Genomic DNA, 25,704 nt, shown 5'->3' with positions numbered 1-25,704 from the left:
AATATGCCGACAATGCCATTTAAACTCTAGTCATACATAACAACAGAATCGCTCCACTCTTTCTGACAGCCATTATCATGAACTTTCCGTAAATAATAAGCGTCTGTTTGTTTTTATGATACTGAAATGCAATAAAAATACGAAATTCAAAGATGACATCATTACGAGTTTTCTTTTAATTATAACAGAAAGTGGAGCTAAGTTTCTATGTCAACATTAATGAAAACATTAAGGTACCCAGTGAAAATCCGTCATTTTCTGTCTGCCAAAAAGTGATGATTAGTTTATGCAAGAGGTACCATATGACACATGGTACCTTTTTGCACAGACGCTATGAAATAAAAATTTAAAAAATGCCATGCAATAAAGAGCCATTTGACACTTGGTTCTTTTTGCATCTTGAAATAGAACGTACTAAATGCTATTTAAAAATTAAAATGGTTTACTTGGTACCTTTTTGCACCAGAATGAATACACAATCCAGATGCTTGTACCAAGAATCAAATATCTAATTATGGTCAGTTGTTTCTCGCAATTAGAGATAACAAGCAAAGAAAGTGTTAACAACTTAAGATGCAGATGAATACATGTTATTTTTGCCAAACATATGGCAATTCTAAAGAAGCGTTTCTCAGAACCATTAATTTGGTAAAGACAAGTGGTCAGTGAAATTTAGATATAGCAGATCTGGCTCCATTTGCAGTGGCAAACATTACAGAAAGCACTGTTAGAATGTATTCAAGTACAGTATCAACACCAGTCATTGAGTTCAAACCTGAGCAAGCAACGAACAAAGTCATTTGCCTCGATTATTTACATGGCTGCGAAACAGTTGCTCCAGCTCTTTTAGGAGCTGTGTATAAAAAAGAGCCAATGACACTTCCGACCTAGAGCAATTCATAATTGTGATATTAGATAAAATACTTCGTGGACAGGAACACTATGATGGAGTAAAATCTCTTTCAAATGACGACAGGGATCATGTTGTCATTCTAGAAACAAAAATAATTTCACCTCTTGTTGAAACCACCCCACACAAACGGGCATCATACCAAAGTCCAGAAAAGAAAAATCCAAGCAGAAAGAGAAAACGAAATACAGAAAAAATGGAAAAGAAACCTGAGAAAAACTTTGAAAAATAAAGGGAAAGAATACTTATCTGTAACTGGAAAAGATTTGCAGCTAAAAGGGTTCAGGCTGATAACTATACAAAATGTAGGTTCAAGTGCGGTGATAAATTTACAGAGGAACAAAGGGAAGAAAGTTTTACACTGTATTACACTTTGGATAGCTATGAGCGTCAAAGGCACTTCATTTGTGAAATTGTTGAACGAGGCACACCAAGCCGGAAAGGCAAAGGAAAGAAAACAGTATCACATAAATTCTTTCTCACGCATAGTGACAGAAAAGAATGTGATTGCAGGGACTTTTTTACCAGAACATTAGATAGAAAGAGGAAAGTTATATACTACACTCTTGCAAGGAAAAAACATGGTTCATTCGCTGAGAGTGATAGAAGTGAGAAATCAAGTTCCGCCAACAAGATAGATTTTTAAAGAGTCACCTTTGTCAAAAAACACATTGAATCTTTCCCAACGATGAAATACCACTACAAATGCAGATCATCCAGAACAGACTACTTATCACATGAACTAAACATGAAGAATATTTATGCGAAAAGCTACAGAAACAAGCTAGTTAGCAAAAAGTTTAAACATAAACCCGGTTTAATGGCACTGGGTAAACGCAAAAGACATAAAACATAAACTCACAAACAAGAAACATGGCAGAACAGCACAAAACTCCACAAACAACACAGTACATACATACTATATACAAAAACAATAGGTATGTGTATCAAGGATTGTTATGTACCGCCTTGGAACGGTCAAGAAAAATGTAAATTTACTGGGGGTTTAAACCAGTTTAAGTGCACAAACCTCACTCTTATCCCAACAATCCTAAATAAAGATAAAACGCAAATGGTAAATTTTATCAAAGTATGCATTATAAGATGTGGGGGGTGTTCTCAAAGGAATGTGAAATTAAAGGAACACTTGCTGTGAGCCTCGCCATGTATTGGAAAATAATATATTTTGCTCTAAAAGCTAAGAAAGCTTTGCATTATCTTTTTAAAGGCATTGCATCATTACCTTTTGTTAAGTCTTTATTGTTTTTTAAAATGTTTGATACAAAAATATCACTTATAATGTTATATGGTGCTGAAATTTGGGGAATGACTTCAATGAATGCTATAGAAAATGTCCAATTATATGCATGTAAAAGGTATTTAAATGTATCTTCTAAAGCTTGTAATGATGCTGTTTTAAGTGATATAGGTCGTTTACCTTTACATATATATGCTTCGAAACGTTGTCTTAAATATTGGTTAATATTTTTTAAACTTCCTGATGATAGATATGTAAAGTTGTATTACAATATGTTAAAATTGTATGATAGTCTGGGTCATGAAAATTGGGTTAGTGTATTGCGAATGAATCTGTTTAGGAATGGTTTTGGATATATTTGGAAGTCACAGCATGTAGTAAATGAAAGTGCCTTTCTTAAAAAATATGTAACGAGATTAAAAGATCAACATCTACAATTATGGAGTCAAACTTGTTCTGAGAATTTGAAACTTACTAAATTTTACATATATATATAAAATCGTCTTTAAAAGCATAATTATATGTGAACTGTGTTACAGTTAATAAATTTCGTAAATGTTAAGCAAATTTTAGATGTTCATCGCATCGCCTTGCTATTGAAACAGGCAGGCAAACCGGAACTGATAGGGACCATAGATTTTGTTTATATTGTAAAAATGTTGTTGGGGATGAAAATCATTTTGTTATCGAATGTCCATTGTATAGAGATATAAGAGAAGTGTATATACCATCTAAGTATTATGATTACCCTAGTCTTCACAAGTTCTTTCTATTAATAGCTTCAAAAAATGAAGAAGTTTTGCAAAAATTAGCTATGTATTTGTATTATGCAGACAAAATTAAAGACAGTTTATCAATAGTTAATTAACATGTATGATGCCATATTAACAACTAATATTTTGTGAATTCTATGCTTGGTCAACACCACGTTGTTTATATGTATTTATGTATGCATATCTGTATATGGGCCGGAGGCCTTCATACAATAAATATTTGAACTTGGAAAATATCTCTTTTTACAAACCAAAAAGGGATCAGTGTTCTTTGTGTACACACTGTCTCGTTGCAGCATGAATACGACGAACATCAAAAGATGAAAGTTAGAGCGCGTGAAGAGAAATCTAAAGACAAAGATAGAGCTAAGGCAGTCAGAGGCATTTATGTTGCTCCATTTGACCTACAGGATCTACTTACAATACCATGTTCTTTAGTCAGTGAACTTAACTATTCAAGGAAACTATGTTGTTACAGCTTGACTATATATTCTCTTGGGGACAAAGAAATTGTTTGTCATGTTTGGGATGAAACACAATGCAAAAACGGATCATGCGAAATAGCAACATGCTTAATGAAGAACACTTTTGTCAGAATGCAAGATGGAGGCTATTACAGAAATACAGAAATAGTATATATAATATTATATATTAACTCGAAATCAGTATGTAACTGCATCATTGCTGTACACGTTGTCGCAATGTCCAAATTTGAAAATTATCAGCCACAAATTTTTAGTGTCAGGACACTCGCAAATGGAATGCGACTCAGTACATTTAACAATAGAAGGTGCAAAGAAAATCACACCAGTATGTCTCATCACTTTTATTTCATTTTCGAGGTAGTTACAGCCATACATTGCCGTTCCAATGAATTGCAACCATGTTATTGATTTTAAAGACTTTGTAAAGAAACATTGTCCAAACCTCAGAACATCAATAATTGGTGAACAATTCAACCGGCTTCAGGTCAAATGGATACATGTGCGAAAGTGCGAAGGGAAAGTCCAAAATCTGTAGTTGTAAATTACAGCTTTGACCCTAAGAGTTACCAAGAGATCAAAGTTGAGAGGACAACGAGAACAAAAGGTGAGATTGTGCAAGTGGCCCGAAAGTGAAAAAGATCTAGCAATGTGTTTAAACAAAACTTCCTATCTCAGTACAGAAGAAAACTGATTTGGTTACTTTGTGTTCAAAGGAAATAATTCCAGAAGAGTTCACCAGTTACCATGAGAGTTTACCATCCAGCAAAAAGGAAAAGGATTTTGTACCAATGGATTCAAGTGATGAGAACACAGACATTGAATAATAATGTCGATGTTACAAGTATGGTGAAAAAAACCCTGCTATACAACATGTAAAGTAAGCGAAGTCGCAAACGCGTTATATCATGTTTACAGTTATATTTGTTCTGTAATCATATTTGGATGTAACATGTTATTTTCTGCTTACTTTTGGTTGTGAATGTTTACAAAAATGATTATAATCTGCTTGATTCAGTGTGACGCAAAATACTATTGCCTAAACATACCTCTGTATGAATAATAAAATGTACAGCATTATCTTAAATTTGTTTATGCAAAAAGGTACCAGTTGTCATATGGCACCTTTTTGTGACATTTTTTTGTTTAAGTTTAAATAATGTTCAGTGCAAAAAGGAACCATAATTTTATATGGTACCTTCTTGCACGTAAATGTCATAAAAGAGTGCTATTCAAAAAGGAGCCATCATACTTAATTCATTCATTAAGGTTAATTAGTGAATACAAACGTTTAATTCTTTCAGGCAATACACATAAGACCCATGCCTGCTTATATGTTAATATGAAAAAGTTGTAGCACAAAAACCTGATTTGATCTAAGGCTTCAAACCTTTAAAGTGATTTTCTCAAAATTATGAAAATGTCAGATGGTACCATTTTGCATTAAGGAGACGACATTTGTGTATCATTATTTGACAGTGACCATTTGAAAGTAAGTCTACATGTATGTACAAATAATAAAACTAAAACAAACAATACCAATATTTATATACACTTATATTACTCTAAACAGGTACAGTATACTCCAATTTAATAAGTTTCCGATAATCAATATTATCGAGTAGCGCCCACTTATCAGATTTCAACCCAGAATGCATTTCAAAGGAAAAGGGACCCGCGCATGCGCATTGAATCAATGAACTGGTCTATTGCACAGGTAGATTGTTTCATTCAAAATGGATCAAAATAGGTTTTAATAATACTGTAAAAAATGTGTTGCATGCAGTAAGTTGTTATCATCAAAATTTGGAAAAAAAGGACTGGGCCGTATTCATAAAGCATCATAAAGTCGATTTCTTTAAATTTTCATAGACAATTTGAGAGCAATGTATAACTGTTTTTAACATTAAAGATGTTATTTTTCAATAAAGTCAATGAAAATAATGTATTTTCTTTATTTTTTTTTATTTTATATGCCTAATGAGATACTAAAAATAGGACAGTGATAATAATAGTTATACGTGTAATAGTATAAAAAGTACTTCCAATAACATATATTTACTACTCTTATTGCGCATTAATGTCGTTCATAAATATATACAGATGTAAAAATAGACTAGAATAATTAATTGATTTTTACAATGTTCGGTAAGTGTACATGATATTTTTGCAAACGACCGGAACAAAAAGTTTTGTAGTCGTTGTATGGTAACTAAACGTGTAAACTTCCTCCAAGAAGCCATTGCTTGGTGAGTGTTGACGTAACAAGTGGCACGGGGATGTCGACTTTGGTAGGATCGAGTTCTCTGAATAGCTCAACTACTTTACCATTAATAAACGGGGTATTGCTGAGTAAATCCATGTTCGCATTGGTTCTCAAAACATCGATGAAAGCCTGGATCAACAGGGATGATTTTGGTTCCTCTGACGACTGGCTTACAGACTGGCCGCTTTCAGTGTGCTGTTTGGCAGGTAGCTGTCTATTGACCACCACCTGTGGTATGGTAGAAAATATGACGATTTTGTCTGCGTCGGTGGGAATTTTCTTTGTTACGACATTTGTTACAAATGTAGTGGAACCTTTTGTGATAGAAGCGGTTGGAATGAGCTTCTTGTCGTCAGCTTGTATCAGAAACAGCTTTGGTTTTGCAGCCATGGATTCGAATGATTTTATTTTGTCGAAGAAGTGATCTATTGAAACTGAGCCATTGTATATTTCAATCTCGTCCCCTTTATCCAGGTATGAACAGATGACGAAAATGAAGGAACCATACTTGTGCCCCTTATCCTTCAGCTCCCCTAACTTGTCGTCTATGTTCTCAAGTGTTGGATTCCGGATCAACTTGAAGACCGGTTTCATTTTTGTTTGTCTTGAGATTCCTGATAAGAAATCATGGATTGTACCAATATCAACATCTACCTCTTCGTTAGCCAACGTGCTGCTACCGTCTTCAATAGTAATAGTCTTCTTTTCATAACGTTTTCCCTTTTCATACTGCATATTTGGAACAGTACGCGAGAAAAACATGACCAAACATGGTTTCCTTAGAACATAAGTATCACTTTTGAAGTCTTCCTCAGGTATAGCTTGTGAGTGGTCTGCAAGTATATCGTCCTCTTTGTCCATTCTGAACCTGAAATGCAATACTCAAAATGACACAATACAAACTGTATTATTTGGGAAGCTTAATCACGCATTGAACATGTATACATAAAGTATATTGTGATTCTACTTCCTTGGCCTTGCTTCCCCCATCCCCAACACACACAAACATTAAAATACACCCATGCCCTACCGAATTTTCAAAGCAGAACTTTTTATCTTTTGTGACGAAAATTACATCATACAGCATCGTTTAAACTGGTATTTATAAACGAGGTTCACTGAGCCCTTAGCACCAAGTTTAATGCAAAAAAATGATTTAAATTTCGAGGTGGGTGGAGGCATGTTCGAAGGTAGCCCTCGCTACTGTCAAATCCTGGATCGCCCCTGAATTATGTCATACCGAAGCTATATTAAACTAATTAAAAATATTCCCCAAAAATGGCGGTTAACAATACTGACCTTCTTTTGGAGTAAATTGGTTCAAATTATGATCAAACAAAACAGCGGTTTAAGCTGTGTGTGGACTTTAAGCCTTCAACAATAAGCTTCCTGGTTTGAATGATAACAATATCGAATAACCATCATCGTTACAAGGCCACCGTATCGGTGATATGAGCATGAATATTCAAACCGACTTAAATTTGTGATTTAATTAAAAGGGTATATAATACAATTCAACAAATAACTATTAACGCGTATCAGCAAAATATAGCAAGTTTGAATGTAAGAAATACACATTTTAAGCCACACACTGCCAATAGTTTCTAAACAAGAGCTTGTTTGTACTTTTCTCGGTGTAATCAAGCAATGAATCAATGTATAGGTGTACCCACTACTACTTAAAGAGAAGCCGTTCGAAAGCTAGCAGTCTCGGTCGGATCTCCTAATTATGAGCTATCTCAGAGATATGGATTATATTCTAATCAGGTCGTGCTATTGTGACGGTAGAATGCTACTATACCAAACGTTTGGAATTATGAAAATCATTATTAATTGTGGATCTGTATTTAGTTATGGAACCAATGTTAATTCGAGCCCAAGTTTTGCATACATACATGTCGACAGGAACACGCATTGGAATCAAGGACGTCTCCATTAAAGACGAACAAATAAACAAATGAATTTTTAAGTGCAATACATTTGGCGACCACAAATAGCATTCGCACTATTTCCACTGCCTTTGACGTGTCAGGACTGTAGGTACAATACATTTTAAGCTTAATGAGATACAATGTTTTCGAGACCAGTTGTTTGCGAAGTCGAGGGCAATAGCTGAACGCAAAATTATGCCCGAAAACCGTGTGTTTGTGGTTGTGGAAGCTACACCAATGCAACACAAGATTTTTCCGATCGTCTTTAGCTAAGCAAAGGGCCATAGCTCTTGTTAGACAAAGTGAAATGACACACCAACTGCAGATGCACACTTTGCCATTCTGGTCAACTTTGCTATTAAGTGTTATGTGTGTAGTTACAATACTTTTGGGGTGGCATATACATGCATCAAAGGACCCTGCGATTGGACGTGTGCAACTCCTATTCTCTGTATAGCTCCCATATATATTCATTTGGGGTTATTATAATGTTAAGATCCGTTTCTCTGGGCCAGTGATTTCATTACCCTCTCTTTCGTTAATATGTGTGCCTTATTTCTTACATGAAAATATCTGAACAAATGTTCAGGTTGATTGTAATTTATAGCATACACAAACACCATCATATTTTCCTGACTTTTATTCATGTGGTACAGTAAATAAAGAATCAAAACATCCGTTTATATGAAAAGATGATATCAAATTTATATGTGGATAGAACAGTTTTGCATAATTCCTTTTATCACGTACTTTTCAAATAACTTCAGAACATAAATGAATAATGATTTGTAATAAGACCACATTGTTTTAATAAAAAGTATTTTATAAAAAAATACTTTTTTGAAACTCATTAAAACAAGTCCTTCCAGAAAAAAAAACATTAAAAGAATTCAATGGTATTATAATGAATACTATTTAGAAATCTTCACATGTATAAACTAGTGTAATCATCCATTACATATGTAGACAGAAAACATCAAAACTATGGTCTTAAAATTCAGATTTTGGCACTGGCTGTAGAAAATGGACATGATTTCTATCATAAAATAAGTGTTTTTCTTTTGAGATTCTGAGACACTCTAATACCAAGGTGCATTCAGATGATAAACATAGAAAGAAAACAGCTGGTCTTGTTACAAATCTTATAAATCAGCAAAATTTGTTATTTATCTATTTTGCCAACCATCAAAGAAAACTTCATATTACCAAAATAAAAAATGTTAACTATTACATAGGCTGATCCTAAAATCAATATGTTGACAAAAAACGTAACATAGAATGTAATCATAAAGATTTAATACCCATGAACTATTAAAAACACAGCAAATAAACATTGTACAGGTGTATTGCAGGTTTGAACACAGAATATTTGTTTCTCTCATCCCAGTTAAGTAGATCTGAATATTTGACCATGCTTGAAATCCTTAACTTGCCCACGGGCAAAGATAAAAAAGTACCCGTATGTAAAAAAATAAATTAAAATAATTTTTTACTATATTTTGTTAAACCGAGGTGGGAGAAAAAACATCTACCATGACCGCTCGTGTAAGATAGGTTCATCCCGACCATTGCACAGGGTGTTCTGCAGAAACTCGGTAAACCTTATTACCGCAAAACACTCTACACTCAAGATTTGGATGAGCCGACACTCTCTGCCAAAGAAGATAATTATAATATGGAATGTGTATTATAACAGGAACACAAGAATTCATTCATATAAAGTGCTCAAAAAGCGACCAGTGTTCTCATTTAGCAAGCAGCAAGTTCATAGCAAACCATGGGGTCATGGATATAAGAAATGATTCAGGGGCAAAAATTCAGGTATTTGAAAGTTTGTAATGCCTTTATCCAAACACTGTTTCCGATACAAGCTTTGACAGGTAGTTGGTTGGTAGTGGTGTTTCTTTGTATAGAAATAGGAAAAGTAAGTAATTTTACTAATGTGTGTAGTTAACTAACAGCAACTATCTATTAGCCAGTGATCCTTGTTTGGTCTCAAATCTTCTATTCCTATGGTGAGGGGAATCCAAAGGCTGATAAGTTCCTTGTTTGGAAACCAACACAGGCACTCAACTTCTGATTTTCCTTTCATGTACATCATGTCCATTGGTGATAAGAACAAAGCACAGACGAGTATAATTTCGCAAATGAAGTTCGTAAAGACAATTGACTATACATAAGCTCATACAATGCAGGAGTAACTAAACACACAGATTCATACAAACAATGTCAAGCGGCTTTTATATTCTTCAACATGTTATCCAAGTATACAATATTTGAATATGCTGACAATGCCATTTAAACTCTAGTCATACATAACAGCAGAATTGCTCCACTCTTTCTGACTGCCATTATCATGAACTTTCTGTAAATAAGCATCTATGTGTTTATATGATACTGAAAAACAATGAAAATAAGAATTTCAAAGATGACAACATTACAGGTTTTATTTAAATTGAAGCAGTGGAGCTCATTTTCTATGTCAATGACACATTTTTGTATCATTATTTGACAGTGTCCATTTGAAAGTAAGTTTACATGTATGTACAAATAATAACACTAAAGGAAACAATATATATACACACTTATGTTACAACTGATTAAACTGCACATGTAAATTGTTTCATACAAAATGGATCAAACTATGTCTTAATAATCATGTTAAAACATTGTGATGCCTGAAGTTAGATGTTATCATCAATATTTGCATTTAATTTGCAACTTCTGCATTTAAAGTCATTTCCTGACTTAAGTTGATTTCTTAAAACCTTCAAAGTCAAATTAAAAGAAATGTCTAAATGATCTTAACATTTTTTTTTCTATAACATCAATAAAAATGTTTTATTCTTTATATTCTATTTCATATGCCTAAAGAGATACTAAAATTAGAAAAAGGGCTTAAGTTTTTAAATGACTTAAGAAAGAAGTTTCATGAATGCCGCACCTTGACAACTTTTGAAGCATATAAAATGTACAGGTATATTTGTAGGTAGACAATCAATACAGTTCACCTGAGAAATTGTCGGACTAGTAAAATTAATCAAGTTTTGAAAAGCAATGTACATGTACCTATGTGAAAAGATGTAGTAATTCTTTGGACAACTATTTCAAATATTTTATTATGATTGTAATTTGAATTAAGACTTAATTATTGCATACATTTTGACTTAAGTACAAGCAAGAATACAACAATATTTGGAGGTAACCTTATTAGAAGACTCTCCATACAATTTTTCAGCAATATGAACATTTTGTGGCAACTCTATTCATGCTTGTCAAAGTAGCAGGTTTTATCCTAAACATATGTCATATTTGGTAACAACATTGTGTTCATATATATGTTCCTTGGAGAGAATTGTGCTCCTTTTTACAATTGAAGAAATAGCCAGTTGGGTTTCTTACAACTGAGGAAATAACCAGTTGGGTTTCTGACAATTGAGGAAATAACCAGTTGGGTTTCTGACAATTGAGGAAATAACCAGTTGGGTTTCTGACAATTGAGGAAATAGCCAGTTGGGTTTCTGACAACTGAGGAAATAACAAGTTGGGTTTCTGACAATTGAGGAAATAACCAGTTGGGTTTCTAACAATTGAGGAAATAGCCAGTTGGGTTTCTGACAACTGAGGAAATAACCAGTTGGGTTTCTGACAATTGAGGAAATAGCCAGTTGGGTTTCTTACAACTGAGGAAATAACCAGTTGGGTTTCTGACAATTGAGGAAATAGCCAGTTGGGTTTCTGACAATTGAGGAAATAGCCAGTTGGGTTTCTGACAACTGAGGAAATAACAAGTTGGGTTTCTGACAATTGAGGAAATAACCAGTTGGGTTTCTGACAATTGAGGAAATAGCCAGTTGGGTTTCTGACAACTGAGGAAATAACCAGTTGGGTTTCTGACAATTGAGGAAATAGCCAGTTGGGTTTCTTACAACTGAGGAAATAACCAGTTGGGTTTCTGACAATTGAGGAAATAACCAGTTGGGTTTCTGACAATTGAGGAAATAACCAGTTGGGTTTCTGACAATTGAGAAAATAGCCAGTTGGGTTTCTGACAACTGAGGAAATAACAAGTTGGGTTTCTGACAATTGAGGAAATAACCAGTTGGGTTTCTGACAATTGAGGAAATAGCCAGTTGGGTTTCTGACAACTGAGGAAATAACCAGTTGGGTTTCTTACAACTGAGGAAATAACCAGTTGGGTTTCTGACAATTGAGGAAATAACCAGTGGGTTTCTGACAATTGAGGAAATAGCCAGTTGGGTTTCTTACAACTGAGGAAATAACAAGTTGGGTTTCTGACAATTGAGGAAATAACCAGTTGGGTTTCTTACAACTGAGGAAATAACCAGTTGTGTTTCTGACAATTGAGGAAATAACCAGTTGGGTTTCTTACAACTGAGGAAATAACCACTTGGGTGTCTTACAACTGAGGAAATAACCACTTGGGTGTCTTACAATTGAGGAAATAACCACTTGGGTATCTTACAATTGAGGAAATAACCACTTGGGTGTCTTACAATTAAGGAAATAACCACTTGGGTGTCTTACAATTGAGGAAATAACCAGTTGGAGAATTAAAAACGGAGGAAATGACCAGTAGGAATTTTTACAACATGAGCACCAGGCACATTAACATTAATAGTTCTAAGAACTATGATACACATACACTTTATACAAAGCTTGTTACATACAGTATATACACAGTTTACAGGAGGCATTTCACCAAATGTACGTTTCTGACATCTAAATAAATGCAGTAAATAAAAAGTAACTATTCTCAAAACAGTACACAAAAAGATTCCACATAATGTCCATAAACTCCTATTTACAAAATAAAGTAGACTTTCACAACACAGTATCACAATATTGCTTGTACAAGAAGCTATAAGCAAACCATCCTTTGTATCAAATACAAAGGCAAAACTGGGCTGAGATTCATACAAAATATAGAAATTGTATGAGGGTAGAAATGTGACCTCAATTATGAATTGGTATTTTTTTGCACAAAATCTTTGTATTTAAAGTGTTGTGGTATTGAAATCCTGTTTAACATTACATAAAGTATGTGAGACAACTCTTAAACAACAACAGCAACAACAACAACGACCTCTTGCAATACCAGCCAATTGGCTTCACAGTAGTATCGAATGCAGGTGTCTTGTAACAAGCACTCTGATTGGTCAGAATCAGCACACTGCTTGAGAGGAAATTTCTGATTTGGTGAGTACATTTGGCCTGCTGACTGGTGTTACATACTGGCTGGGTTTGTTGGTCGGCCTCAATGTTGGGACTGAAAGCAGATGGCACTTGGTAATAATAAATATTTATGATCAATGAACATATATTAACGCTTAAATAATTTGTACACATAAAACTTGAATCCACCATCACATACCATAACCTTTGAAACAAATTGAGCATTACATAATAATAATTATTTTTGCACTTAATATGTAATTATAAAATAACAATTTAAATAAATGAGCCCATTTGTTTTGAAAAAAAAGCAGCAAAAAAATTGTTTTGCAGACTATTCAAGCGCTCAAAGCATTCAAAAAAAGCATATTCACTTACAATTAAATTAAAATTAATGTTCATGCAAAATGATTTTATAATTGATTAAACAGAAACTGAAGTGTTTGTTAACTTTTTTCTGCTAGTATCAACATGTCAAAACACAACGAAGTATAATGTAACGCTAAACATTTGCTAGATTTTTTTTTTATCTTTTCCCATTTTGTTAGAACAGTGTTCTTTCTCCTTTGTATTTAAATACAAATTAAGCAATTGTATACTGGTATCATGTGCTGAATATCTGTGTAACTCAGAACTTTCTTTACAATACGCATGCATTGTGTGGTCTTGTTTAAAATAGAGCTACTTACTTTTCCAACATTGGCAACTAGTCATAAAACAAATTAGCGTATAAATTAACTTAATTAAGCTCTTGCTTTCAAAATAGTAATGTACATTAATGCCAACAAGAGTTGTGCGGAGAAGATGTCAATGCCTGTCTGTTGTTTTCCAGTCAAACAAGGGGCATTACTTGACAATAACTTGAGCGAAAGTTATGTACCTCGGTATGCATGTGCATATTGTGTCTCGCAACATGTGTACCAAGTTTCATTTAAACAGTTTGAGCATTATGGTCAAGGTTAAGGTTTTGCAAAAAAAACGATAATGATGCTGATATAGTGAAGGCAATCGACAACAACAACACCAAGGCTATGACAATACTTTGACTTTTTTTCTTCAAAAAACAGACAACTTAATATGGCCACTTTCATTGGTTTACAATGTATGTAAAAAGAAATTTCTGTTTACTACTAGAAAGATTTACTATATTATTTCTTTGCTATAGCTGTATTTTGTTATGGGCCTGTGGCCTTTTTCAGATAAAGTGATGGAATTGAAATCATGTCAATGGCGTGAGTGCTTTTCTGATATAACCCAAAATCTCCACTTGCTATAAAACATTTACCAAACTAAGGCAATCAGGGACCATAACTGTATTTTATATTATGGGTCTTGTACAGTTATTCATCTTAATTGTCTGACAGCCTTGAACACTAAGGTTAAGTTTTATGTCTTTAAATGACTTTTAAGAGAATATTTTAAGTCCAAACATTCAAAACACAAACAAAAAACTGTCTTCTTCATTGAGGGACGAGTTAGTAATGAGGATCATACACAGTTGTCGACTTTTATTGTCTGATGGCCATGGACAGTGAAAGAGACCATCTTAAATCCATCGCAACAAATGTTTGATAACATTTTCAATCCTGTTCAGGATGTTTCTTGCTACTCGTTTGCAAATATTTCAGAGACCATCTTGAAAGCATCGCAGCAACACAAATTCGTGTTTCATGACAGAATTTTCAATTTCATTCCTGTTCTTAATTAACTTGCAATATATTTAAGAGACATGCATCTCAGCAACATATAATAATGCATGTTTGACAACAAATTTTCTTGAATGACAGACTCAACATAACTTTCAGTCTTATTTCAGAGGATAGAAGCGAATAGAACCATTAAGATGAGATTGTTATTATCTAGCTTTAAATTGGTAATTACTCATGTATGTTAGCCGCACATGATTGACTTAGGACACTTGCAAAAATAAGGAAACATCCAAGTACATGGAAGACGACACACTCTAAGCACACAAGCCAGCCTACAGAGGACACACACACACACACACACAGCCAGTCCACTACTTACTGTATCCCATTCCCTGTAGGAAGAGACGGAACGACTCACACACTTTCCCCGGCTGCTCCTCCAACGGCATACCTCCACAATCACTGATCTGCAATGTATAAATATATACAATCATAAAGTCAAATACGGTAATATAGGAATAATTGGCCATCTTTGGCTCTCCTCCAGCGGCATACCTCCACAATCACTGATCTGCAATACATATAAATAGACACAATCATAAGGTCATAGGGATCTAGATTTCATTAAAAATAATGGTAAAATGCTCATGTGAATGACCTTGAAGGTGTTTGGTACATTTACTATTATAATGCCTATGTGAATGACCTTGAAGGTGTTTGGTACATTTACTATTATAATGCTCATGTGAATGACCTTAAAGTTGTTTGGTACATTTTCTATTATAATGCTCATGTGAATGACCTTGAAGGTGTTTGGTACATTTACTATTATAATGCTCATGTGAATGACCTTGAAGGTGTTTGGTACATTTTCTATTATAATGTGAATATGAATTGACCTCTCTAGGCGTCAACTATAAAAAGGCTATGGTTTAGGAATTCACATTTCTACAGGTACCTACTACCTAGAAGGCTGTAAGTATCAGAGTAGATTTATAGTTAAAACTTTGTAGTATGTCTATTGTAGTGCTAGTAGTGTAGTCTAGGCAGATTTCATTACCTATATTCATAGTTTATGCAAGCAACAACACCCTTAAAATGTACATTGTATTTACCTCTTTTTTATACATCTTAATCATAACTAAGATGAAATAAATGATACAAGATTGTAGTTAACTAACAATAAATATGACAGTAAGAACACATTCTCCCATAAATATTAGCATGGTTATGTACTCTCTAACTGACGTATTTCATTAGCAGCCATTTATCACCACTAATGGCCAGAGTTCATAAAATCAAGGTCAGTGTTGAACTGTAAACATTCTTGCCATATTTTATGGACTTTGTTTACATAAATACAATTTGATTGTGTCCAAGGCTTGAGATAATTAGAGTGAAAGCAAACCGGTTCAATCTGCCTTTTTTATATAATTTTACTTTAAACATTTTTGCTCTCACACTGTGGAAGTTATTATGTCATGTAGCACCATGTCTGTTCAGTACTAGCTTCCATTGTGCCACTCCTTGTGACTAACCCTGGCTTATTATGCCACAAAAGACAGCATACATGTATTTCTGTGACAGAACTATTATTTCATCTTCATTGAGACAGTCTTGTCCACATGACAATTCATGCTACAATGGAGAAATACATGTACATTCTGTGACATTAATGAGACTAAAGTGGGGGCACACATGTACATTCTGTGACATTAATGAGACCAAAGTGGGGGCACACATGTACATTCTGTGACATTAATGAGACCAAAGTGGGGGCACACATGTACATTCTGTGACATTAATGAGACCAAAGTGGGGGCACACATGTACATTCTGTGACATTAATGAGACCAAAGTGGGGGCACACATGTACATTCTGTGACATTAATGAGACCAAAGTGGGGGCACACATGTACATTCTGTGACATTAATGAGACCAAAGTGGGGGCACACATGTACATTCTGTGACATTAATGAGACTAAAGTGGGGGCACACATGTACATTCTGTGACATTAATGAGACCAAAGTGTGGGCACACATGTACATTCTGTGACATTAATGAGACTAAAGTGGGGCACACATGTACATTCTGTGATACTTGTTCTATCTTACCTTCATGAAGTCGGTTTCCTCCGGGTTCATACGTCCGTTCATATCAACTACGTCATCTAAATGCGGGGAATCATCGCCAACCAACATCAGAGTACGGCACCTGGGGGTAAAACTCAAGGATAATAAAAACCGAAAACTGATAAACATGTAGTTCAATATATCAGAAACAGGTTGTAATACATTGCTACATTTTCTATACAGTGTAATGGCAGAATATCATCACCTACTAATGTTAGCAATTTTGTTTATAAAATCTTAAAATGCACCAGACATAAATAGCTAAACAATACACTAACTGAGATTTAATTATGTGATCATGGTATTGGTAATATATTGCTTTAAAGGTACGACACTCTTCAAAAAAAAAGACAATTAAGCAATGATATCAAAACAAGGACTGATATTAAGCAGAAAAGCCACAACACAAGGTTTCAGATTGCTGGAGAAAATCTTTATTCCTATCAACACATACTTGACGGTCCGGACTGTGGCTTTCTTGATACTGTCCAGCTCTCGTAACATGTTCAGGTCAGATCGCCTGCAATACAACAATTTGTGAGTATTTCATTTTAAAGCAAAGAAATGAAAGTTGCCATTTCACAAAAGAAACCAAACTTATGTCAAGCTAGAATTATGTAATAGTTGAGTGTTCACTTTAGTTCACTAAAATATTGATTCAGCATTTGCTGAGGTCAGTCTCTCTACCAAGTTAACTGTTTAGTAAAGCAGTTATAAATAATTACGTTTTATCGCCTTTTTTCATGGAAACATAATTTATTCATCAAAATAAGTACTAACCTATGCGCATGCAGTCTGTTTAGACCTAGCTCCAATTTCTCGAAACTTCTTAAGTCTTTTATATTAAACAGGATTAAACTATTTTCTTTTTCTATAATTTGTGTTAAATTTACTTCTTTAAAGCTGCACTCTCACAGATTGAACGTTTTGACAACTTTTTCATTTTTTGTCTTGGAACGAGCCAATTTTTGCGAAAATCCATGGAAACCAGTTATATAAGACTGCTGACAAAATATTAGATCTAAAGTTAAAAAATTAAGGTTTTATGCATTTTTCTTAAACCGTTAGTAACGGTTTAAGCCATTAAACATTAATTTTCGAAAGGAAATATGCAAATCTGCGATCTGATCTTTTGTCAGCAAACCTTTTATCACTGGTTTGCAGATATTTACGTAAAAATTTGCACTTTCCAAGACAAACAATAAAAAAGTTGTAAAAATGGTAAATCTGTGAGAGTGCAGCTTTAAGATTCTTGAGACTTTAAGTAGTAATTCTCTATCATTATCACAATAAACCAGTTTTCAATTATATCAAAATCAAATTGAAGTATGCATTTTGGCTTAATGAAATAAGCTAGTTAAGCCTGTTAACCGTAAGAAGTTTCGAGAAATTGGGGCCCGAACTCACATGAACACATTTTTAATTATCTCAGATCCAGAGGATTAAGTTGATGTCTTTAGAACAAAGGAGTAATCTATTTAATGCCAACGAATATTCCTAAAATGGCACATTCTATTAGCAACATAAAACACCCATGTCAAACATACTTGAGGTAAGACTCTATGAACAGTGAGAGGTTCTGTGGGTTGATGGATTTCACATAATCAGTGTAGACCATCACTAGGTCGTGGTTGTCCCAACGTGTTTTCTGCAAAACAACCATACAACTTGTTTTATATTGAAGTATGACTACATCAACATTTTAACAAACAATATTTAACACCTGAATTCTAGAAAGTAATGGTCGACATTCGTGCAACAAGTTGCATATCAATATTTTGAGGTTTGGCTCAAGGTTAAAGCTACACTCTCAGACTTATCTGTGAGAGTGCAGCTTTAAAGCATCTGCAAAAGATAACAACAACAACATCAAGGCTAGGACAACATATAGATTTTTATTATTTAAAAATCAGACAGTTAAAATATTATGGAAATGTTGTCGAATGTTAAAATCTAATTTTTTGCTGAATTATTTATGTTCTACAGCAATAAAGTTTTAATTGATGAAGGCTGTTAACTTCTCATTTGTTGTAAAAAACGATCATGTTCTAGGCCAACAGCAATTCGTTACAATTATTAATGATGTCTGCATGCATTAAGTTTCATGTTTATTTGGATCCTCTCCATGATGAAGAATGCAACTTGTGCAGTATTATTTTTAGAAATCTTAATACAGCATTTCGCTCTTAATTTTTAAAAGTTGATGTGCACTCAAGTTTACAAGCTAGAAAATGAGATGAGCCAGACCAAACAACATGTATCAATTAACTTCAATGTAAATACATTAAATTGAATATCACCATATTTGATTTCAACAGTGAGATAGACATCTCTTAGGCTGAGAAAGACGGTCAGATCAGTGAAAGAACTGAAGGTTCTATTTTGGTATATTAACATTCCCCACGCCTATTCAATAAAGAGAAATTACTGTCTTTGTTTACTAATATATTTTGTGCTGATTTGATTTGCATGACATCATTGAAGCAATTGTAAAAGTTTGAATATCAGCCAGTGTTTTTTTCCAAACCATCAATGGATATGATCAGGGCCATTCTGATCGGGAAAATGCGTCATTCTGACTAAAATTGGGAATTTTATTTTGGCCAGTATTGAACAAGAATGCTTTAATAATAAACAGGAAAGTTAAAATAATGTGATAAAGTTGGTTTCTAAAAGAATGCACCAAATCTTTCACACATAAATGGTTAAAGGTCAGATTTTTTTAATACAGAAATTGGGTAATTTCAATTTTACACTTGGGAAATATATCTTTCAGCATTGGGAATGGGCAGAATTTCGGCTCCGAATTGTTAAGGAAAAAACACTGCCAGCCATTCTCAGAAAAAAACACTCCCAGCCATTTTCTTACGCCATGGCAATAGTTGAAATAAGTGTATACTCACATATCCAAACCAGTGCCAGAGAAGGTACTCCTCAGTGAAGTTGGTGATCTGGCCACTCCACAGGTACCACGAGTTCATCTGTAACATACAACACATGATAATGCTTGAACATTCTAATATATCCACACTATATCCAGCCAGACTTGGTGTTCATACAAAAACTAATATATTCAACATGAAGGAACCCTATGCACTATAATTGATTCGAAACATAAAAGTGAGAAATGTACCTTCTGATATCCCCACTCTATCCATCCAGGCTTGGTGGACGTTGCATTGACCAGCACCAGAGAATCCACACGGCTAGGATGGGTCAGCTGCAAAAGTCAAGGTCACATGTAACAGTCAAGGTTAAATGTACGGTAATAGTCAAGGTCACATGTTACAGTCAAGGTTACATGTATAATTCAAGGTCACATGTTATGGTCAAGGTGACACGTTACAGTCAAGGTTACATGTACAATTCAAGGTCACATGTTATGGTCAAGGTGACACATTACAGTCAAGGTAATATGTAATGGTCAAGATCACATGTAATGGTCAAGATCACATGTAACAGTAAATCTTACATGTAACATTCAAGGTCACAAAGGTAACATGTAAACTGTCAAGGTCACATGTAACAAACGTTACTGGAAGGTTTGTATGAAGTTTCATAAATATTTATATTAATTTGAAGAGGCTAATATTAAAACATCTAATTTTCAGAAATATTCATATAATGACAAAGTTTAAGTTGCACTTTATTTTACTGTTCTCTTTATACAAAGCCTGCATTATAATTTTCATCAGTCCATTGCAAGAAAAAGCACAGACTAAATGGACCACATACAACAGTGAAAGTAAATAATATGAGATGCTTACAGCAAACCTGCCAAGAATGTTAGCCCCAGAGCCGACTCCAAATCCGATAAACCTCTTCACACTGGAAACAAGGAACATGGCATGGTCATAAACTATGCTGTCAGGAATTTTACATCCTCACTTTTATCAATTTTTACAGAAAGTTCTCATAATATACTGCATAAGACACATAGTTCATCAGTCAATAGAAACCTATATATCAATCATGTCTAAGAAAATAATACAACATTGAGGTGAGGTAAAGAATTAACTTTAAGCTGCACTCTCACAGATATACCATTTTTACAACTTTTTTTATTTTTTGTCTTTGAAAGAGCAAATTTTTGCGTCAATATCTGGAAACAAATTATATAAGATTGCTGACAAAAAATTAGATCGTAGATTTTCATATTTCTGTTCGAAAATTAATGTTTAATGACTAACGGTTTAAGAAAAATGCATAAATCATCAATTTTTGAACTTTAATTGCAAAATATGCGATCTATTTTTTTGTCAGCAGTCTTTTATAACTGGTTTCCATGGATGTTCTCAAAAATTGACTTCTTCCAAGACAAAAAATAAAAAAAGTTGTCAAAACGTTCAAACTGTGAGAGTGCAGCTTTAAGCACCATCTTATCAATGAGCTTATCTTACAATCAATATTAATCTTTTATTTTTTGTTGTATCAGGATATTATTTGAAACTAATCACTTGGATACAAAGATACATTCACTTTAATTGAATTTGCAAATTTAAACTTTTAGCTTGAAATTCTTAAAAAATTAGAATGAATTGTATGTTGTCACTTATATATTTTCATGAATTAAATATGTTTAAACCAAATTTAAACTTTAATTCCTACACATGCCTAGTATTCATGTACATTTCTTGACCTTACAATATCAGGTTGTATGCTTGTATGCAACGAATTGACTCGCATTTTCTTATGAAATAATACTATGCCAACACAATTTTCTAATCATCAACTTATACTGGATTCTCCTCATCCCATCTTGTTCAAAAACCATCTAGAAATATTGACTTTCCAATATGCAACAAGATCTAATATGGAAGAATTTGAAACCTAAATGAAACTCTATAGTCAACTCACCCAAAATGGTCAGCCACGGTGAGAACAGCTTCTGCCAGTTCATCCATTGTCGGGTACACAAAACTGAAAGAGATAACAATGCAGAGGTAAAATGTTTATACTCTGATTATGTAGTAAGTTAACAGTTGGCTAAGCCATGCACCAATCCAATGCTAAATACTAATAATAGTATTAAAGCAAAAACAAATTTAGCTAAATGATGCTCCAGTTATATTAAGTTTAAATTTAAAACTTGAACATGTATTTTACAATGAGCTGTCAACCAAAACAGCTTAACAGAATTATTGTAAAGGTTCACACCATTGTTTACATAATCGCCATATACTGTGACAGTGATTCATACAAACATCGACTGTTATGGGAATAACAGAATTGCACTGAAGTGCATGCACTATTGATTGTGTTTAAGATCTGTTGGTGCCTACTGGCTGCCTTATAGCATAATGGCCCACCACATCCCCTGTGCAGTGAGTAAGTATCTATCGAAAGTCCCCAGGAGAAATTCTCATAAGTGGAAGTGTGAAGCCGAAAAGAAAAAAAAAATGCCAAAGAAGTGGTTGAGTAACAACGTTGATAGACATCTAAATCATTACAAATCCAAAAAGAAAAGAAAGATGGGTCGGCCTCTGTTTAATGATGTTGACCAGGCTCTGTGGGCGTCACCTTGCTTCAGGTTACATGGTGCAATGATCAACCCCAGGGTGGGGCTCAGAGCATAGACTTCAATCATCATCCTATCTGATGATTATCAGAGCCGTTAGCATGGACTATTAAGAAGGATTGAACAATATTTAAAAAAATAAGCAAGAATACAATCTGTTGGTACAAATAATACACTATACAAGATTACCATAGATATATGTTTATACAGTGGACAACAACAATATACTCTAAGGCAGGTAACTTAACAATGATAGATGACAACACCAGAGTTGCCTACCTTTTACCCTGTTTTTCTGGGTTACCCAACGCATCTGAGCTGAATAATTTACATGCAGTATCATAATTAAAGCAAATTGAACTATTTTAGTCATTCAAATACATTTATTTACAAAAACATAATCACAAACTGGCCCTACCAAAATGAACACATATAAGGAAGAGGCCCAATGCCAACACAGGTAATACTGATGGGCATGTTGAATTGTTTGTGCATTGGCCATGACGTTAGCAGTAACAATTAGCAATAACAGGTGTTTCTTCATGTAAATGTTTGCAGGTAGTGGTTCTATGATAAACTGAATGAATGCCAAATTAATGAGTTGTTCAAGTTTTAACACTCATTGTTCATTTTTAACAATAGCATATTACACTCTAATGAAGTACATTTCAAAGCAATACACTTTGTCTTAAAACTAAAAGGTGAGGAACACATGGGCTCATATCAATCTTTTTAACATTCTTGTGAGCTTAAAACATAAAGATATTGTTGCCAACAAACCATTTCTCCCTTTTTCTGACGTTGTAACATTTAAGGCGCATAATAAGAGTACACTCAGCCGAGGTCAACACCCGCCACATACATGCTCATTTACATTTTTAAATCTAATTAATTGCAATTTTAATCAGAGTTAAGTTGACACGAAAGAGAAAAACAACTTGTAATGTAGCGTAAACATACGCTAAAAAGTAAAAACAATCCTTCAATCAATGATTGCACCTATTCCTTGCATACTTCGAGGAAAGCATGGATAATTGAAAAGTAAAACATTTGGAATAAAGTCAGAATGCCTTTGCTAGGTCATTTATGTGAACCAATCATTGCTGTGTCAAGGGATTTATTTAAATAATTAAATCATTGTTCTGTTTGTATGGTTTTGCCTACTGAAATTAAGAAATTGAATTTGGTGAAGATTTCACAAATTCATGAGCCATAACTTTGCTTAAAGAAAATGAGATAGTATCCTAATTACCGTTGTCACCCCATATAACTGGAACCATTTAAGAGCCATGACTCCACTCAAGAGTGAATCGTATGATACAGATGTTGATCAAACATAGCCGAGATATTATATCCTTAACCTTTGTAAAACATAGTTGTAAATGCTCAAGTTGGAGTGGCCAAACTGAATGTGGTCAATTGCTGATAATTCAATTCAATTACCACTCAGGATTAGCTATTCCAAAAGTAATCCTACCAATGGCATGTATTTGTTGATAAAAAAGGGGCCCTATTTAATTATTTAATTTGAAAGTTATGTTTTTTTCAATTGTTTTTGCAACTTTATGAAAATGCTAACCAAAATTGCTCATAAAAATCAAAACTTTAAAGTTTAAAATGCTGAAATAATATTTCCTTGTTTGACTTTTATACAGATGGATATTTTATATGTTTGAAGTTCATTGTACATGATATCAATTGAGTAAAATGTTTTTACTAATAGGTATTTAAGTGCCATGCCTTTTTCAATTTTATGTAAAGTAATGTCTACTTATGAGGCAACATAAAATAAAGATTCATCTTCTTTAAAATATAAAAATAAATCACAGAAATTGCACCACATTAACCGCATTCCAGAATGCTACATGCATAACATTAAACGGCAGATTCATCAAAGCCAAACTTTCATACCAAAAAAATAATCATGTCACACAAACATAATTATTAATCATTAAGATGATATTGCTTAAAGACTGCAGCTGTTATACCATTCTTAAATGGATTAAGGAACTTCCATTCATTATAAGATATCTTTTAAAGAGCTAATATCTAACTGCAAAGAAATAACACCACAAGCTAATGTTTGACCACCTATTCAGGAACCTATTGATTTGCTTTTAACACCATTTTCTGGAGATTCACGTCAGTTTCATATTTATCAGTCCTGATAATATTTGAAAGCACCCTGAATGCCAAGAGGCCTTCAAGTGACCTCAATAGAACAGTTCTAATTCTCAGTCATTCAGCTAATGTAGAGCATGAGAACACTCAATGTGAGGCTCATTCCACCTTCCTCGGTCTTTGTGGCTTTTAAGGTTTAAAGTTTAAGTATTTTTATGGCAAATGAATGAGAAATCTTAAAGCATATACATGAGACCCTCTTAAGCCTGTAGCTTATGTAAGAGCATATGTTAGAACTGTAGCTTATGTATGAGAATTAGGCCAGTAGCATATGTAAGAGCATATGTTAGAACTGTAGCTGATGTATGAGAATTTCTTAGGCCTGCAACTTATGTATGGGAATTTCTTAGGCCTGAAGCATATGTATGGGAGTTTTTTAGGCTTGTAGCATATAAATATATATATGTATGGGAGTTTTTTAGGCTTGTAGCATATGTATGGGAGTTTTTTAGGCTTGTAGCATATGTATGGGAGTTTTTTAGGCTTGTAGCTTATGTATGGGAGTTTTTTAGGCGTGTAGCATATGTATGGGAGTTTTTTTAGGCGTGTAGCATATGTATGAGAATTTCTTAGGCCTGTAGCATATGTATGGGAGTTTTTTAGGCTTGTAGCTTATGTATGAGAATTTCTTAGGCCTGTAGCATATGTATGGGAGTTTTTTAGGCGTGTAGCTTATGTATCAGAAATTCTTAGGCCAGAAGCTTATGCACAAGAATTTATTAGGCCTGTAGCTTATGTATGAGAATTTCTTTGGCCTATAGTATATGAATAAGAATTTCTTAGGCCAGTAGTAACTGTATGCTAATTTCTTAGGCCTGTAGGTTATGTATGAGAATTTCTTAGGCCTATAACTTATGTATGAGAATTTCTTAGGCCTGTAGGTTATGTATGAGAATTTCTTAGGCCTGTAGGTTATGTATGATAATTTCTTAGGCCTGTAGGTTATGTATGAGAATTTCTTAGGCCTGCAGTATATGTATGATAATTTCTTAGGCCTGCAGTATATGTATGATAATTTCTTAGGGCTGTAGTAAATGTATGATAATTTCTTAGGCCTGTAGCTTATGTATGAGAATTTATTAGGCCTGTAGCTTATGTATGATAATTTATTAGGCCTGTAGCTTATGTATAAGAATTTCTTAGGCCTGTAGTAAATGTATGATAATTTCTTAGGCCTGTAGCTTATGTATAAGAATTTATTAGGCCTGTAGCTTATGTATGAGAATTTATTAGGCCTGTAGCTTATGTATAAAAATTTCTTAGGTCTGTAGTAAATGTATGATAATTTCTTAGGCCTGTAGCTTATGTATAAGAATTTCTTAGGCCTGTAGCTTATGTATGAGAATTTATTAGGCCTGTAGCTTATGTATAAAAAATTCTTAGGTCTGTAGTAAATGTATGATAAT

At 33.9% G+C, this 25,704-nt stretch overlaps 2 protein-coding genes and 1 pseudogene across 3 annotated transcripts in view; 1 reads left to right on the top strand and 2 right to left on the bottom strand.

Moving 5' to 3' along the window:
- The first annotated feature begins 573 nt into the window (after positions 1-573).
- Positions 574-1,647, top strand: LOC128244423 (uncharacterized; annotated as a pseudogene).
- Positions 1,648-3,751: 2,104 nt separating this feature from the next.
- Positions 3,752-7,089, bottom strand: LOC128243624 (uncharacterized). The gene is made up of 2 exons (XM_052961502.1): positions 6,989-7,089; positions 3,752-6,557 (listed from the first exon to the last, which is right to left on the bottom strand). The coding sequence occupies exon 2, from the start codon at positions 6,548-6,550 to the stop codon at positions 5,636-5,638; it is 915 nt and encodes a 304-aa protein (XP_052817462.1). The 5' UTR covers positions 6,551-6,557; positions 6,989-7,089; the 3' UTR covers positions 3,752-5,635.
- Positions 7,090-8,245: 1,156 nt separating this feature from the next.
- Positions 8,246-25,704, bottom strand: part of LOC128243620 (protein NDRG3-like) — a 31,233-nt gene continuing 13,774 nt past the window's right edge. For both annotated transcript variants that reach the window (XM_052961498.1, XM_052961497.1), the window contains 9 exons: positions 21,457-21,519; positions 20,367-20,427; positions 19,733-19,819; positions 19,503-19,580; positions 18,147-18,247; positions 17,054-17,119; positions 16,582-16,681; positions 14,845-14,932; positions 8,246-12,910 (listed from right to left, as the gene is read on the bottom strand). In XM_052961498.1, the coding sequence (XP_052817458.1) occupies positions 12,807-12,910; positions 14,845-14,932; positions 16,582-16,681; positions 17,054-17,119; positions 18,147-18,247; positions 19,503-19,580; positions 19,733-19,819; positions 20,367-20,427; positions 21,457-21,519 (748 nt within the window). In that variant the 3' untranslated portion in view covers positions 8,246-12,806. The remainder of the gene's footprint in view (positions 12,911-14,844; positions 14,933-16,581; positions 16,682-17,053; positions 17,120-18,146; positions 18,248-19,502; positions 19,581-19,732; positions 19,820-20,366; positions 20,428-21,456; positions 21,520-25,704) is intronic.

The sequence above is a fragment of the Mya arenaria genome, chromosome 8, assembly GCF_026914265.1.
Source record: "Mya arenaria isolate MELC-2E11 chromosome 8, ASM2691426v1".
In the NCBI taxonomy this organism is placed as follows: Eukaryota; Metazoa; Mollusca; class Bivalvia; order Myida; family Myidae; genus Mya; species Mya arenaria.
Note: the sequence above shows the minus strand (reverse complement) of the source record. Positions and strands in the feature narration are given on the sequence as shown.